At 46.8% G+C, this 15,143-nt stretch overlaps 2 protein-coding genes across 3 annotated transcripts in view; one reads left to right on the plus strand and one right to left on the minus strand.

Annotated features, from left to right (window-relative positions):
• The first annotated feature begins 117 nt into the window (after positions 1–117).
• ap4s1 (adaptor related protein complex 4 subunit sigma 1) lies at positions 118–2,482 on the plus strand. Its single transcript, XM_020654650.3, has 6 exons — positions 118–356; positions 727–879; positions 1,085–1,171; positions 1,460–1,528; positions 1,622–1,633; positions 1,862–2,482. The coding sequence occupies exons 2-6, from the start codon at positions 742–744 to the stop codon at positions 1,988–1,990; spliced, it is 435 nt and encodes a 144-aa protein (XP_020510306.1). The 5' UTR covers positions 118–356; positions 727–741; the 3' UTR covers positions 1,991–2,482.
• Positions 2,483–2,735: 253 nt separating this feature from the next.
• The window catches only part of hectd1 (HECT domain containing 1), a 36,730-nt gene continuing 24,322 nt past the window's right edge, over positions 2,736–15,143 (minus strand). Inside the window, exons 26-44 of one of the 2 annotated variants that reach the window (XM_020654649.3) lie at positions 11,450–12,448; positions 10,368–10,589; positions 10,075–10,208; positions 9,791–9,947; positions 9,552–9,622; positions 8,635–8,786; positions 8,497–8,551; positions 8,188–8,416; positions 7,659–7,741; positions 7,396–7,523; positions 6,510–6,711; positions 6,177–6,314; positions 5,406–5,884; positions 5,063–5,221; positions 4,533–4,611; positions 4,340–4,433; positions 3,950–4,100; positions 3,731–3,875; positions 2,736–3,597 (exon numbers count right to left, since the gene is read on the minus strand). In XM_020654649.3, coding sequence (XP_020510305.1) covers positions 3,460–3,597; positions 3,731–3,875; positions 3,950–4,100; positions 4,340–4,433; positions 4,533–4,611; positions 5,063–5,221; positions 5,406–5,884; positions 6,177–6,314; positions 6,510–6,711; positions 7,396–7,523; positions 7,659–7,741; positions 8,188–8,416; positions 8,497–8,551; positions 8,635–8,786; positions 9,552–9,622; positions 9,791–9,947; positions 10,075–10,208; positions 10,368–10,589; positions 11,450–12,448 — 3,815 coding nt within the window. In that variant the 3' untranslated portion in view covers positions 2,736–3,459. The remainder of the gene's footprint in view (positions 3,598–3,730; positions 3,876–3,949; positions 4,101–4,339; positions 4,434–4,532; positions 4,612–5,062; positions 5,222–5,405; positions 5,885–6,176; positions 6,315–6,509; positions 6,712–7,395; positions 7,524–7,658; positions 7,742–8,187; positions 8,417–8,496; positions 8,552–8,634; positions 8,787–9,551; positions 9,623–9,790; positions 9,948–10,074; positions 10,209–10,367; positions 10,590–11,449; positions 12,449–15,143) is intronic. The other variant, XM_065966197.1, reaches the window with a different exon arrangement.

Consider the following 15,143-nt stretch of genomic DNA (forward strand, 5'->3'; position numbering starts at 1 on the left):
CAAAACACAGTTTGTTGTTATTATTTTTCTTTTCTCTAATTGTTTGTTATAGAATATAGACGAAAGGCCGGTCCGAAGAAAGGTGGTAGAATTTCCTATTTACCATATATCATGTGAACGCACCAGTTGAGTGCTGTTCTGAGCATGCGCCATGCTAACAGTTCTGGCTAACTTGAGAACTGAAACCTCCTGTCGGTTTTATCGTCATTAATCTTCAGTGTCGCTCTAATTTACCCGTAAACACAGTAACGACTGCCTCTCCTCGTTTTATATGAATAAACTTAAAACTAGCTAACTGTTGTTGTTAGCCCGTGTGATGGGACTCAGTGAGCCAACGCTCAGCTAACAAGCGGCCGGTGAGTCAAACGATAATATTTATGATGAATGCTGAAGGTTTACAGGTAGATTATTAAAGGGTAACGAAACCTCTACCCGGTTTATCGGTTAATATTGAGTTCGACTGCATGCTGCCTTCAGGTACCCCTCGGACACTGTATAATCTCAATAACGGAGTCCGTGAACGCCACATCCATCAGTCATTTTTTTTTTACCAGTATTGTGAGATATGTTAATCTAAAACACACGTGTGTGTGTGTGTGTGTGTGTGTGTGTGTGTGTGTGTGTGTGTGTGTGTGTGTGTGTGTGTGTGTGTGTGTGTGTGTGTGTGTGTGTGTGTGTGTGTGTGTGTGTGTGTGTGTGTGTGTGTGTGTGTGTGTGTGTGTGTAGCCAGCTGATCTCAGTATGATCAAGTTCATACTGATGGTGAACCGTCAGGGTCAGACCAGACTGTCCAGGTATTACACTCCTGTGGAGCTGAACCGGAGAGCCACGCTGGAGGCCGACGTGGTGCGCTGCTGCCTGAGTCGCAAAAAGGACCAGGTGAATTTCTGTTCACCTGTCTGTCTATCTCTGTCTATTTGTCTGTCTGTTCACCTGTCTGTCTCTCTCTGTCTATCTTTCTGTCTGTTCACCTGTCTGTCTGTCTGTCTCTCTCTCTCTGTCCATCTGTTCACCTGCCTGTCTGTCTGTGTGTCTGTGAGGTGATACCGGTGGATCAGAGTATGACTCTGTGTTTTTGTTTCAGTGTTCGTTTGTGGAGTACAAAGACTATAAGCTGGTTTACCGTCAGTACGCCGCTCTCTACATCGTGGTCGGCGTCACAGACAGCGAGGTGAGAAACACACCTGCACCTGTGACCACTGACTCTTAAAGGGACAGTGCAACAGTTTGATATATTTATTATTCCATCATAACGAGTTAATTTCTCGAGGAAACAGAAATGTACTCGTTATTACGGGAGGGAGTAAAATAAAATGTTCGGATGGATGTCCACAACTATAAATTAGGAAATATCCAACCGGCCAAAGAGCACCTGAACGCAGCATGAACACAGCACTAAAGTGAAGGTGATATTAGTTTGATACAGTGAGTAATGCTCAAGTCTGTTTGCTCTCCACAGAACGAGCTGTCCGTTTACGAGCTGGTTCATAACTTTGTGGAGGTTTTGGATAAATACTTCAGCCGGGTGGTGAGTTCAATGTTTGTCTAATCGAGGTTTTTTACAGCTTCAGATTAATGAAAACGTATTTCTGACTTTGTCTGTGTCTGTGTGTCCCTGCAGAGCGAGCTTGACGTATCCTTACCTCTGAACACAGCATAGATGCTGCATGAGCTTAAAAACGAATGATATCGACACGTCTGAAACCACTATTTTCATTAAAAATATGTTGTCATGACGACCCTTCAATCTTTAAGTAATGAATCTAATTAGTTGAAATTGTTTTTATTGGTTGATAGCTAATCATTAATGGTGGCAGCTCTTCCTGGTGGTTTTGTTTCTTTGACTCCGCCCCCTCATCAGATCATGTTCAACCTGGACCGGGTCCACGTCATCCTGGACGAGATGATCCAGAACGGACACATCGTGGAAACCAATAAGAGCCGGATCCTCGCGCCGCTCACCGCCCTCGACAAGATGGCTGACGGCTAAGATTCTCCACTTGTGATGTCACAGGCGGTTTCAATCCTACATCTGCTGAGCGGGAGTCGAACCTGTGACATCACTATGAGTCGGTTTGAATTTACAGTCAGCGTGAAGGTGCCAAAATATCAACGTCAGCGTCTGAGGCTCAGTGTTGACGGCTCAAGTGTTGACGACTGAAACTCTCTGATGCACACTCAGCACTTTCTCGTGTCTGCGTCCTAACCTTCTCGTGAGCACTGTGAACTTTCTTGTGCTCGTGGGAAAGTTTCGGTCGTGCATGAGAAAAATGTCCATGCACACCTGAAACGTATTTCCTTCCCTTGTTCTGCTCGTGTCCTTTCAGGGCCTCCGTATCGTTCTGAAGCCGACAGATAGAATCAAAAGAAGTTTTTGTACAAAGTTTTTATGATGAGGCTAAAAATATTAAAAAACGTCCTTCATAATTTATCTGTAAATTTGGACTGAACTTTTTAAGATGATTAAAATGATAAAAACTGAGTTTTTGGAGTTTTTGGACTTTGTGTTTCTTTGTCACATTTCTTCATCTGACACCATACAAAAACTAAAAAGCATCCAAATGAATATTGTCTCAGGTTTGCCTTGGTCTCGGTTAGTCTGGTCTTCACTGCAGCACTAGTGTCCACACTCTGCACTTTGGGTGCCATGTGTTACATTCATAGCTCCCGTCTGCCCCCTGCTGGCAGCTTGTGGAGCTGCATGCTGTTCGTCCACACAGACCACAGGAGGCGTCTTTACTTCATACTTTGCAAACATTTTAATGATTATTTTTTTGGAGCATACACATTTGAAAATATCTGTTTACCTCAAACTGCAACTTGAGTTAAATAAATGTTTATAATATACAAAGAAAATACAAGGAGAGCAGAGCTTTGACATTTGTTTTCTTCTCTTCAGATGTGCCTCGCACACAGCCAGTGTTTGTCTCTACAGCGTCATCGTAAAAGAACACCAAATGCACTCCGACGTTTGACCTCTACAGCCGGTCAGAAACAACCCAAAAACTGTCGCACGCACACACACACACAAACAAAAAGCAATAAAACAAAATAAAAACAAAAAGAGGAGGAGGAGCATGATTGTTTGAAAGAGGAACTGAAACAAAAGCTACGAGTCAAACCAGGCACTAAACCGAGGAGACAGGAGGAGGAGGAGGAGGAGGAGGGACACACACACACACACACACACACACACACACAGCAGCTCAGGTGAGGACGACGATGAAGATGAAGGAGGCGAGGGAAGGAGGCAGCGGTTAAGGATGTGACTTTATTCTGCAACATAAACCCTCCTCTTCGTCCTGCAGCAGGCGGTCAGTCGCTCAGTCAGTCAGTCAGTCAGTCGGCTGGTTGTTGATTGGCTGGCTGATCTGTCAATCACGCGGCGGCGGGTGGCAACACGGACTCTTGGAGCATGCTCAGTGTGGCGGGTGGCGGCGGCGGAGGAGGAGGAGGCGGTCAGTTGAGGTGGAAGCCTTTCTCCATGGTGGCGGCTAACAGACGTTCCCTCATGATGTCCTCAGAGGAATATTCTGGAAGCTTCAGGTAGTGAACACATGTGTTGACCGATGGGTAACTTGAGTCTGTGGCGTCCACCTGCAGGAGGAGAGAGGAGGAGGAGGGGGGGAATCAGAATCAAACATCAACCAAACATCTTACTTGGATGGAGAATAAAGCTGCACATTCCGATTCTTCCAGTTATTGATCAAAGGGTCAGAGACGAGTTTACCTTCCTGACGATGGTGAGGCGGGGGTGCAGGTTAGCGAGGCCACCGGGGGGCAGCGTGGAGCAGCCGGTGGTGAACTGCAGGAACGCTTTCCTCTCGTCGGACGACATCCCGCAGAGAACTCTAACGAACCGCAGGAAGCCGGGACTGAGGGGGCAGGACAAAGTCAATGTCAGAACAGGAAGTGATTTTAATATCATGAACACATGTCTGAGACTCACCTGTCTCTGGTGTAACCCAGCTTTGGCTCTGTGTAGTTGACGATGTCATCAGTAGTCCAGGAAGGTGATTGGTTACCGCAGAGGATCATCTGAACCTCCTTATGGCTGAAAGAGCTCAACTTCTCCATCGGAAATACTCGATTAAATCCCTCTGAGGAGGAGGAGGCAAGGAAGGAAAGGAGGAGAGAAGGAAACAAAGGAGAGGAGAGGAGTCAGTATTTCTATAACGAACTGAGGTAAGACCGTCACCTTCAGGTGGTTTTTCTTGCCACTTGTGTGCACGGGTTGGTGTGTGTGTGTGTGTGTGTGTGTGTGTGTGTGTGTGTGTGTGTGTGTGTGTGTGTGTGTGTGTGTGTGTGTGTGTGTGTGTGTGTGTGTGTGTGTGTGTACCTCTGAAAGCCTCCATCTGTTTCTGGATGCCCGTGTGCATACAAAAGTCAAACATCAGCTCCACGTACTCCTCAGAGTTCTCCATGGTCACCATCTACACACACACACCAAACACAAACGATCGCCATCATCAAAACCGCCATCTTTGTTTTCTCCAGTCTGTTTTAGTCGTCTGCATGGTCAGATGTTTTACCTCGTCATCTCCGTTTGTTTTCAGATCCACAGCTGAGAACCCGTGAACCTTGGAGGATGGACAGAACTGGAAGTTCAGCCTGCAGACAAAGAGAACCATTAAAGATGAGAGTTTTCCTTTGAGACGTTTGAAAGATTGAAACAAGTATATTAAAGAAGGTCAAAAAAGTTTAATGTCTCAAGAAACTGAACCTGTCCGTTCTTCTTTCTGCCTTAAAAGGTAACAACAACATGTCTGTGTACGTTGTTTGTTTGCCACTCTCGACGTATGAAGACGATTCTCTTCTTTACAAAACGTTTGTTAAACTTATCATTACTCTGTGAAGACTTCTTGCTACGGAGCTGTGTGACAAATAAGACAAGCCTGATCTTTACTTCGACTATAATGCTTTTATTTTGAAGGTGAAAATGTGTCTTTAAATGTCTTCTTTTTTTTTTCTGGTTTGAACTTCATGCTCCTCGACTCTCTGAAACACACCACGAGCAACTGTGAGTGTGACTATGGTGTGTGTGTGTGTGTGTGTTTCGTACCCAAGGTCCTCGACGCTGAGGGGGGGTCCGGAGCCCAGCGGGTTCCTCAGCATCAGGTCCTGCAGTCGGGTGTTCTTCTCGTCTTCACTCAAACTCTTACTGGACAGAATCTGCCTCCTCTTCACCGCCAGCTCCTTCACCTCCTTCAGGAAACTCGCCCTGCACGAGGAGGAGGAGGAAGAGGAGGAGGAGGAGGAGGAGGAAGAAGAAAAGGAGGAGGAGAGAGGAGGAGGAAGAGAAAGAAGGTTGGATCAGTTATCACTATCAATGTTTGAAAGAAAGAAAAAAAAAGGAACACTGCGTCGTCGTGTTTCTTGACTTAAGCCCCGCCTCCCTGCCTCACCTGTGCGGGTTGACGAGCTGGAAGTCATCCCAGGTGAGGATGCCGTGGTACCAGGCGGGCGGTTTGGGTTTGGGGGGGTCCATGATGAACTCGGACTTGGAGTCCTCGTCGAAGCTGCCCACAGAGTACGTCTCCTGGCTCTCCTCGGTGGACGCCTCCGACGTCATCTCAGACAGCAGCAGGAAGGGCGTCAGGTGTTGGCGCTCGGGGTCGTGGGCGGAGCTACGCGACTGGTACAGCAGCTTGCTCATGTTGGACTTGATGTCGCCCATGCAGAGCAGCTTGAAGAAGGGCTGCGACACGGGTAGGTCCACCAGACGGTTGTCCTGGATGCACTTGGCAAGGAAGACGCCCAGGAAGTGGAAGAGCTTGGTGTTACGCTCCAACTCCTCACTGTCCTGAGGGAACGGGGCGGGGAATAGACCGCAGGAGCGCTGCACGTAGAACCCGGGAGGCTTCAGACCACCGCCAAGGTCCACCTGAGATGCACAGACAGAGGATCAGACTTTAGAGAGGAGGATTACAAGACCTGAACCGAGCTACCAGAATTGAAACTTCCAAAGGATTCCAATAAAAATCAAAACCATGGCAACAACATCAGAAGGTCCATATTTACTAACACAGGTGTGAACCAGGCAGACTTAAAACAGTTTGTCTGCATGATGTCAAATCATCATTTCTAAAGTTAGTCCAGTATACATGAACGACCCTACTAGTGGCAACAGATGGAACTACAACTTGAGAAATCAAACTGGATGTGCCGTGTCTCACCTGTCGGGACTCATCGTCGGGGAAGTCGTCATCACACAGCCAGATCCCCAGAGATGTTCTCTGAAACTCTGCAGCCACCAGAGCGTAAAACTCTAGAGTGGGACCCAGACCCGTCCCCTCCTCGCCCTGAAACTCCACCTGCAGACAAACACAAACACACTCGATGTTCAGGTGTAACGATTCACAGGAAAAGGACTTTCAAAGAAGAACAACAGAAGATCATCATCGAGGAAATACAAGAAACTCAAAGTGCTGATAAAGACGGACTCTGCCCGAGTGACCCGGATAAAAAACAGAGACTGTGAGTCTTGAGTCGCTGCTTCACCCTCTCACCTCCAGAACAGACTTCCTGTCCGCGTGCAGCTGCATCACAGACTCCGCCCACTCCATCATGGCTTCTCCTCGGGGGACTTTGACTCGCTCGTGTTTCAGTCGACCCACCCGAAACTCCCCGGGGTCGTCCCGCCTCACCGTAGTGGACGGCCGTGAACGCTCCATGGTCGCCTCGCGTCGGTTCTGCAGCCACACGATCGCCCTGCACAAAATAAACACACACACAAGTCAGGGTCCGAAGGGTCTAAAATGTGAGCGGAGGGAATGTCAGATTAATTTCTTGTTAATATATTTATAAAAAATTTAAAAAGATATTCATTTAACTAAGAATGACAGAAAAAGACAACAAAGAAAAAACTCAGAAGACTTTGTTTCCTCAGTTAAAACTTAAATGTGAACTGAAATCAGAAACTTTAACAAACCTCCAGGTTTTGAGGAAATGTTTGGAAAGAGTCTCTCTAACAGCTTCACTCCCTTTATTATCAATAAAACTATGAAATCTTAGTTTTTACAAACTAAAAACGACGCACCGATTGTGAAATTCCGTCAGACACCGATGTTTGAAATAATAATTTAGCTGACAACAGAAGAAGTCATGAATATTTGACAGACTGCCACACTGCCAACATTTTCTCTCACATTTGATGATGAAAACAGATCAGAGTTTGTCCAACAGGGAAATCAAAAACCTCTTCTCTGAATCAGTGGTTAGAGGAACGAGACGGCAGCATTAAACTGATACAACACGACAGATAATCATCGGATACTGACACATCGGTGTCTGCTAACAGGACCGATACCGAGGTCATTCCCCCAGTTTATAAAATGACCCAGGATTCATTTACTGTTCATCATCTCGACTCTTTCATCTTCTCTTTAGACTCACCTGGATGCCCCGAACGCCGTGCAGGTGAAGTAAAGCTGTCGGGTCTCAAATGGGATGAGGAAAGGACACTTAGAGGTGAGCTGCTCACACCACTCGGGCAGAGCTCCGCTGGCCAGAGCGAGAGGCTCCTGGAGACACACACACACACGCGCACCCACACACACACACACACAGCTTAACTCGTGCTGCTGTAACACACTGACCTGCTGACACTAATCAAAGTAACAATAAGAAACTCGTCGAAGCTGCTGCAGAGTACTGACCTCGATCTGCTGCAGAATCTTTGTTGTGATCTTCTTACTGGTGAACTCCTCAGGAGCCGCGTTGAACTGCAGCTCGTCGAAATCTGCAAGCACGAGAAGATTATTCATGTGTTTACACCGCAGCGTCACAGCGTTTACACGACTTTTATCCCGCAGAAATTTGATTTTACTTTCCGGACTGCTGAGAGAGAAAGTGCTAGCAGAAGAGAAGAATCATGACAAACATTTTAGCGTGCAGCAGAGTCGTAATAAAGTCTGATGAATTAAACATCTTTACATCCTTATAAGGGCATTATCTTCTCCTTTCATCTTTATCTGCATCCAAACCTAAAGAGAGAAAATATTCCTCTCCTGTTCCCAGTTTATATATTCTATCATGCAACAGTTTCACAGTGAAGTTTCTAGAAAGAAAACTGTGAAACAATGCTGGGACCTGTGTGTGTGTGTGTGTGTGTGTGTGTGTGTGTGTGTGTGTGTGTGTGTGTGTGTGTGTGTGTGTGTGTGTGTGTGTGTGTGTGTGTGTACGTACCCTCCTGCAGCGTGCGCACATTTGTTGTGGCATCTCCTCCGATAATGTAGAGGATTCGCAGCAGCTGCAGGACGTCCTCGACCCCGCAGGCGTTCTGGCTGCAGCCGGCTTTCGCCTGAGCGATCTCCCTGGCCACGCACAGAATCTCACTGCTCTGATTTGCAGAAACCGTGCTCGGGCTCAGACCGCCAGAACGACCGCTGACGCTGATACTGTGTTCACACAAGTCCTGCAGGAAGAGACAGGTCAGAGGTCAGGATGTGGGTTTTATTCTCATGTTTTTATCATGGTGTTGGGGGGTTTCCTCACCATCTTCCCGCTCTCCTTCTCCTTGTCCGAGTCCTTCAGCTCTCTGTACATTATCCTGCAACAGACAGAACAGCCGTGGTTAAAAACTCAAACATCTTTTTAATGCTTCACACATCAGATCCAGATAGCTCCTCTTACGTGTACGTGGGCTCCCAGATACGCCGCAGTTTGTCCGTCTTCACGGTGCCGCTACACGAGAGCTGCAGCAGCCGCTGAACATAGTAAAAGATGGTGGATTTGTAGTTTGACAGAGGAAGCTCCACCTCGCGAGTCGTACCCAGCCCAGCCACCTGAACACGTGAGAAAAACATTAACCACTCAGCTGCCGTCTCATAACGGCGTATTCAAAACGTTAAATATGAGCGGCCGACGTTAGAGACTTTTAACAATCACATGATAAACCTTTACAGTCCAGATAGAAGAAGAACAGATATGCTGGATATTCAAGACCAACATGTAACTCTGACACCTAGTGTTTAAAATGGGTACTGCAGTCCAAATTCAAAACATTGTGGAGAGCTGTCTCCCCCCGCCCCCTCCTCTCTAGAGTCGATGCTCACGCAGGTTGCCATGTGGTGGACACTGAAGCTTCAGTGTTTATCCAGCTCTGCATCGGTCTGTAAACCTTTCTGTGTTCTAACCTCTCTCCATTTTTCAAAAGCATCTCCAATATTGATCCTAGTTTGAGCACGTTTCTGCTCGTGGAGCTTATTAGAAACATGCAGAGGCTTTTTAGGTCGAGTACAATCACTTCTATCTGAACCACTTCTCTTGACCGCTTCCATCGCTGCAACACCTGTTGACCTGATAACTGCTCTCATATCTGGCAAACTGAGGGGCGTCCAAAACGGCCGTGTGGGGGTGCCTTAAAACCTCCTACCTTCTCTGGTCCAAACAAATCCAGAGCATTCAGGACCAAAATCTAAAGTTAGAAGGAGGACATACTGGCTGCTGCATTGTTGTCAGAGAAGCCAGTACTTCAACATATCATGTTTCCTTAATGTCTGATCATATAGTAAGGTCACTTTATCATTTCACTCACTACATTCTCTTACCTTCAGTGTGAGAGCAAGGTGAGGAGACGGAGCACACTCCACCTCCTCCTGAACCTCCGAGCGAGGAGTTCCTGAAGAAAACAAGAACATTAGCTTCAGTTCACAAACGTTTAAACCTCGACCACGTCAGGATTTCTTCTCCTCAGACTTCTTTTCATGTCATATTTGAAATGTTTGATATCCCTAAAAGGCTAAGTGAATCAATAATCCGTGTGTGTGTGTTTGTGTGTGTGGGGTACCTGGCGGGGGAATGTCCAGGTCGGTGGTCTGCTGGACGTTGGTTCTTCCTGGTCGGGGGTCGAAGGCAGGGACGAGAGCAGAGAACTGTCTCTTCAGGACGAAGTCGTCATCCCACGTCCTCCTGCGGCCTCCTTTGGTCTCATACTCCTCCTCCTCCTGCAGGAGAGCGCGCACACACACATTCATTACCTCCTCTGACATCACTTCCTGTTAGACTGCCCTTCATCTACCAGGTCAAATCTAATCTTTCATTATCATTTAAAAAACTAATCAGTTGAATTACCAGAACCTCCTCGTATTCCTGGTCCTCCTGATTGTCATCTTCGTTCTCGTCATCGTCATCGTCGGGCTCGGGGAGGTCCTCCTCGTCGTCCAGCTCAGCCAATAGCGTGTTGGCACGACAGCTGTCCAGGAAGTCTACAGGAAGTGGAAAAGCAAAGGGGGGAAACATGATGATCAGTTGAAGCAGTTACAGAAGTGTTAGATCTGCTCCCTGATGTGGGAGGAGTTAGGCAGCAGGTTACTGGGAGCAGGCTGTGTGTGTGCATTTGTGTGTGCGTGCATGTGTGCACCAACCATAGAGCGAGAACTCGGCCTCCTGGCCCGTGTCGCTCTCGCTGGACGTGGACGTCAGGCTGGTTGTCAGGGTGTTGCTTAGCAACTGGCCCACCGACAGACCCGTGGTGGCCGTGGCTACATTATTGCTGCTGGTTACTATGGAGGTTGACATGGTAACAGTGGAGCTGGTGCCGGTGGTGGTGAGGTTAGGAAAGCTCTGAGCGCCCATGAGAGGAGAAGCTGCAAACAAACAAACAAACAAACAAACAAACAAACAAACAAAGGGAAGTTAGTTTGTCAGAAACCAAAAGGGACGAAGCTGCAGGCAAAGATCGATAAACTGCAGTCAGCTGACAGGAAACAGCTGCTGATTGGCCAGAGGAGGATCATGCTGCTCACCCACCAACTCTGCAGGAGGCCTCAGGTGTGGTCATCCTCATGTCTGAAATATTTCCCTACAGGAACCTTAAAGAGCCTTTATGGTACTTTTCAAACATTTTCAGGACCACATCAGGAACTTTACATCCATCTGACAGAATCTGGTACCAGGACCTTTTTATATCACTGATCGGTGAGAGGGGATTCCCAGGCTATTTAACAAGCGTCCCCGTGAATTGAAATTCGAACAGTCATTTGTAGCTGATGAAGAAAGTTCACATTCGAGCTGTAATGAGCCGTTCAAATTCAAAACATTCGGTCTATCTGCGCATCAAGCTGTCTCATGTAGTTCACAGTTTGATCCAGGAGAGGGCGCTCTCAGCATTACTTGACCTTTTCATGCACTCTTGACCTCAGAAAATTAAGACGGTAACAAATGTCCCCGTTCTCTGCCTCGATTGATTCAGGGACTGTACCTTCATCACCTCTGGTTTCTCCTCTCTTTTCTCCTTTGCAATAACTACAGTAAAATTAACAGCTGCTCAATATTCATCAGCTCTTACTTCAACCTGTCACGTGCTCACAACAGCGTAGAGTTCATGCACAAGTATAAGTCACGCCTTAGTGTAGGTGTGTTGAATCACTTAGCTGTGCAGTATTAGCCTAATAAAAATATTCACTGGTAGTAATGTACTGTTAGTGCAGAAAAATAAAATACTCACTGGCGGTGCTCATGACGTTCCTGCCCAGCGTGTTGGTGTTGTTGTCGCTGCTGCTGCGACTCAGGTTCATGTTGTTGGTGGCGTTGGTGCGGGACATGTTGGGGGCCCGGCGGACGAAGGACTCCATGAGGCTGGCCTCGCGGGATGACAAGTTGGGAACGCTGGCGCTGGAGCTCATGGGAGCGCCGGCGGCCAGCAGGGAACTGACGGACAGCCGGGCGTTGGTGGCCGAGCACAGAGGTCTCTGGGAGGGCGTGTCTTTGCTGGAGGACTCTGACACCGAGCTGACATCAGGGGAGCTTACACTCACTAGCCCCATAGAGATCGCTGTTGCCGGGTCTGTGCCGGCCGCTGCTGAGTCCTTATTCCTGGGGTCGTCTCCGGGGGCAGGTGTGTCTGCAGTGAGCGTCCCTGAGCTAGACGCAGAGCCGGACCCGCCCTCCACTGCAGAGGACAGCACCACAATTGGCTCCTGCTGCTGTCCATCGAGGCCGACCCCGCCCCCCATTAGTCCTGCGATTCCAGGGCCCTGGTCTAAAAGTAGCCCCTCGGCCCTCCTCTCCAGCCGCAGACCACCGGCACCCGGCAGCCCCGCGGAGGAGCTCAGGCTGATGTCAGAGGAGGAGGCGACGCTGCACACTGAGCTGCTGCTGCCCTTCCTGCTGGACGAGCTGCCTCCGCCCAGCGACGTGGCCCCGCCCTTGTCGGGACAGTTATTTTTCACCAGGCTGCTCCACGACTGCTGCTGCGAGGACGAAGAGGTGGAGGAGGACGAAGACGAGGTGGTGGTGGTAGTGCCGCCAATGGCCGCCGGCGTCACAGAGGGTCCCACCATGGAGGAGGCGGGGCCTGAAACAGTGGATGAGACAGGTTTGGGTGACGGCGCTGTGGCAGCCGACTCAGGGTCGTACCCTGGAGCAAGCTTGAGGTCAAACTTCCCTTCAGCGCCCATACGGTAAGAGTTAGAGCCGCCAGCATCCCAGGTTACATCAATCCAGCCTGGATGGACAGAGAGATAGGAGGGAGACGGACGGATGGATGTCAGAGACCCGGCAGAGAGACAGCGGGAGAGAGAGAGAGAGGGAGAGAGAGGAAGAGATAGAGAGAAGACAGTGTGAGAGAGAGAAGGAGCGAAGGAGAGAGGGAGAGAGAGAGAGAGAGAGAGAGAAGAGCGAGAAGGAGAGAGAGAGAGTGGTAGAGGGAGGTAGACAGACAGCAGAGAAGCAGCTTACAGTCAGAGCAGCTCCACACAGCTCCACACTGGACCACATCTCAGCAGAAAAACAAACTTTTCACCTGAATTTGTTTCATTTAATATTCAAACTAAATATTTTACAGGTTTGTCGCAAAGAGAGCGTACTCCATATTTTAGGCAATATTTTAGGCTCGGACATAGAAAGCTTGCGGACTGTAATTTAAATGTGTTTTTTATTGCTTTCTTTTGATTTAAAAAAAAAGGAGGAGAATAGATGTTTTTTTTACTGATAGACAGGAAAAGAGTGCACCGAGGCAAAGCACGTGCACACTCCTCAAAATGTCTAAATAATTCCAAGAGGACTGTCCCTGAAATTCTCCTGACCTGGTTGTTCATACATGCATCTCACAGAATGAGACTATCCCTGTCAGACAAATCAGATAAATCACGTCTCCTGATGTAAGACGTGATTTAGAAAGATGGCGCAGAAGTGTGGGACGAAGTAACAGTCTTCTACATGAAGCTATAATGAGAATATTTGTCTTTCTATCAATGCTGCGTACAGAATCTCAATCTGAACTAAAGAGTGGAGAAGAACATACTGGAGAACAGGAAACATGCAGCAGCAGGTTCATTAGAGCACAGAGATGGTAGAGGTGGCGTGCAGACAGTCTATGGTCGTGCAGCGATCACAGGGAATAAACGTAACCACCTCCTCCCACTCGCTCCAGGTGAATTCTCCTGATTATATCCTGCTGTGTTCTCACATCAGCTCACTCTGACTTTCTGCAGAATAAATACGAGGAGGCTGGAGGAGAAACTCAAACATTCAGCTGTTTTGTGTTCACACATGATGCTCAGCACCAAAACTTCAGGATTTTTTCAGGAGTTTTCTGCACATGTGAAAGTTCTAAAAGATTCTCATGAGGCGTTTTCAGACCGGAACTTTTTCATAGTTCTAGGAACTGTTGGAACCATCCCTAATTTTTATTGATTCCTCACTGCAGGAACTATGAACTACTTTAGTTCCGAGAAATCCGTTTAGAGGAACCTTTTCAGTTGTCAGGGAACTCTTTAGCACAGTGGTTCTCAAACTATGGTACGCGGGCTCCCTGTGGTGGTACGCAAAGGAATTTCCACAATATAAAAAAAACAAAACATTCAGCATAAAACACCAATTTTTTTTCTGGCTTGTATGTATTGGGTTGTATTTATATCAAATGTGTTTTCCCCTCTAAATTAATCTTGTTTTTGCAACAAACAACTTTAATCTTCTCAATTTATGCTCCCGCGCGCACAGACATAAACACCAGGAGTACGCCACACGTTTTGAAAAGTTCCACTCGATATTCCGTTATTTATTGAAGTTCAGCACAGAATCGGTGGCAAGCAGCTGTACATTAACATTTTTAAAATGGAGCCAGGAGATTCTACCGTTGTGATGCATTTACAAGAGGGTACGGACAGTCGCTCACCCTCTTTCGCTCTGAAGCTGATGTGATTCTGCTCTATTTTGCTGTGTCTTAACTATACGCAGGAGTTGAGAAGTTTTTTTTTTTTTAGTTTTTTTTTAAAGGGAGCCTTATAATACAGATGCTCTGGTTGCACAGAGCCTGCATTCTCTTGCGCTCTCTCTCTCTTTTTCTTGCTCTCTATTCTTATGAATAATGAAAAATTAAATGACAACAGGCCGTCAATATACTTGGGCCCAGGTATCGTGTTTGTGTGGGAAACACTAAATATTCTCAAACAGGTTGTTGGTGGTATAAAGTTGTCATTTTTATTGTGCTGCACGTTTTTTGATTTGAGCAAATGTCAGTGTTGTGTGAAGTTAAAGTGCCAGTTCTAGCGCTAGCCCTTAGTAGTCCTATAGTGTGGCTGCCAACAGTCAATAATAATCATTTTATGAATATATTTGCCTCCTGCGTAAAATGTGTGTAGAAATAGGTCTACAGTGTATTTTAACATCTACCATAATGGTGGTACTTGGAGAGCCAAATAATTTCGGAGGTGGTACGTCTAAAAAGTTTGAGAACCACTGCTTTAGCTGATAGTTCCTCTTCGAAAATTTCCCCGAGAACTGTTTGGCATAATTGGGGCATTATGTTTCTGTTTCTAAACGATCTCTGCCGATTATTTATTAATTCTCTCTCTCGTTAAAACACTGACAGTGAAAATAAGTCTTTAAACTCTTAGTTTGTCCTGCTTAACAACAATCAGCGCCTTTCATTTCTTGAACTATATGAACTATACGTTTTGAACTATATGATTTATTTCCTTCTTTTGGAGTCAGTGTTTTTTTTTTTTTTTTTTTAAAAGGTCCAGGTGGAGCGATGAGAGAGAAAAATATGAACACAGTCACAGAAAATGACAATCAAAGCAAAAGTAGAAAATATTTCTGATAAATGCAAAAAAGCGTCGAAGCAACAAAGAAAGAAAATCAAACTGAGGAACAAATAAAATCCCGAATCATGATTATTAAAAATCATAAATCAACAG

This window comes from Labrus bergylta, chromosome 18 (genome assembly GCF_963930695.1).
Source record: "Labrus bergylta chromosome 18, fLabBer1.1, whole genome shotgun sequence".
Lineage (NCBI taxonomy): Eukaryota > Metazoa > Chordata > Actinopteri > Labriformes > Labridae > Labrus > Labrus bergylta.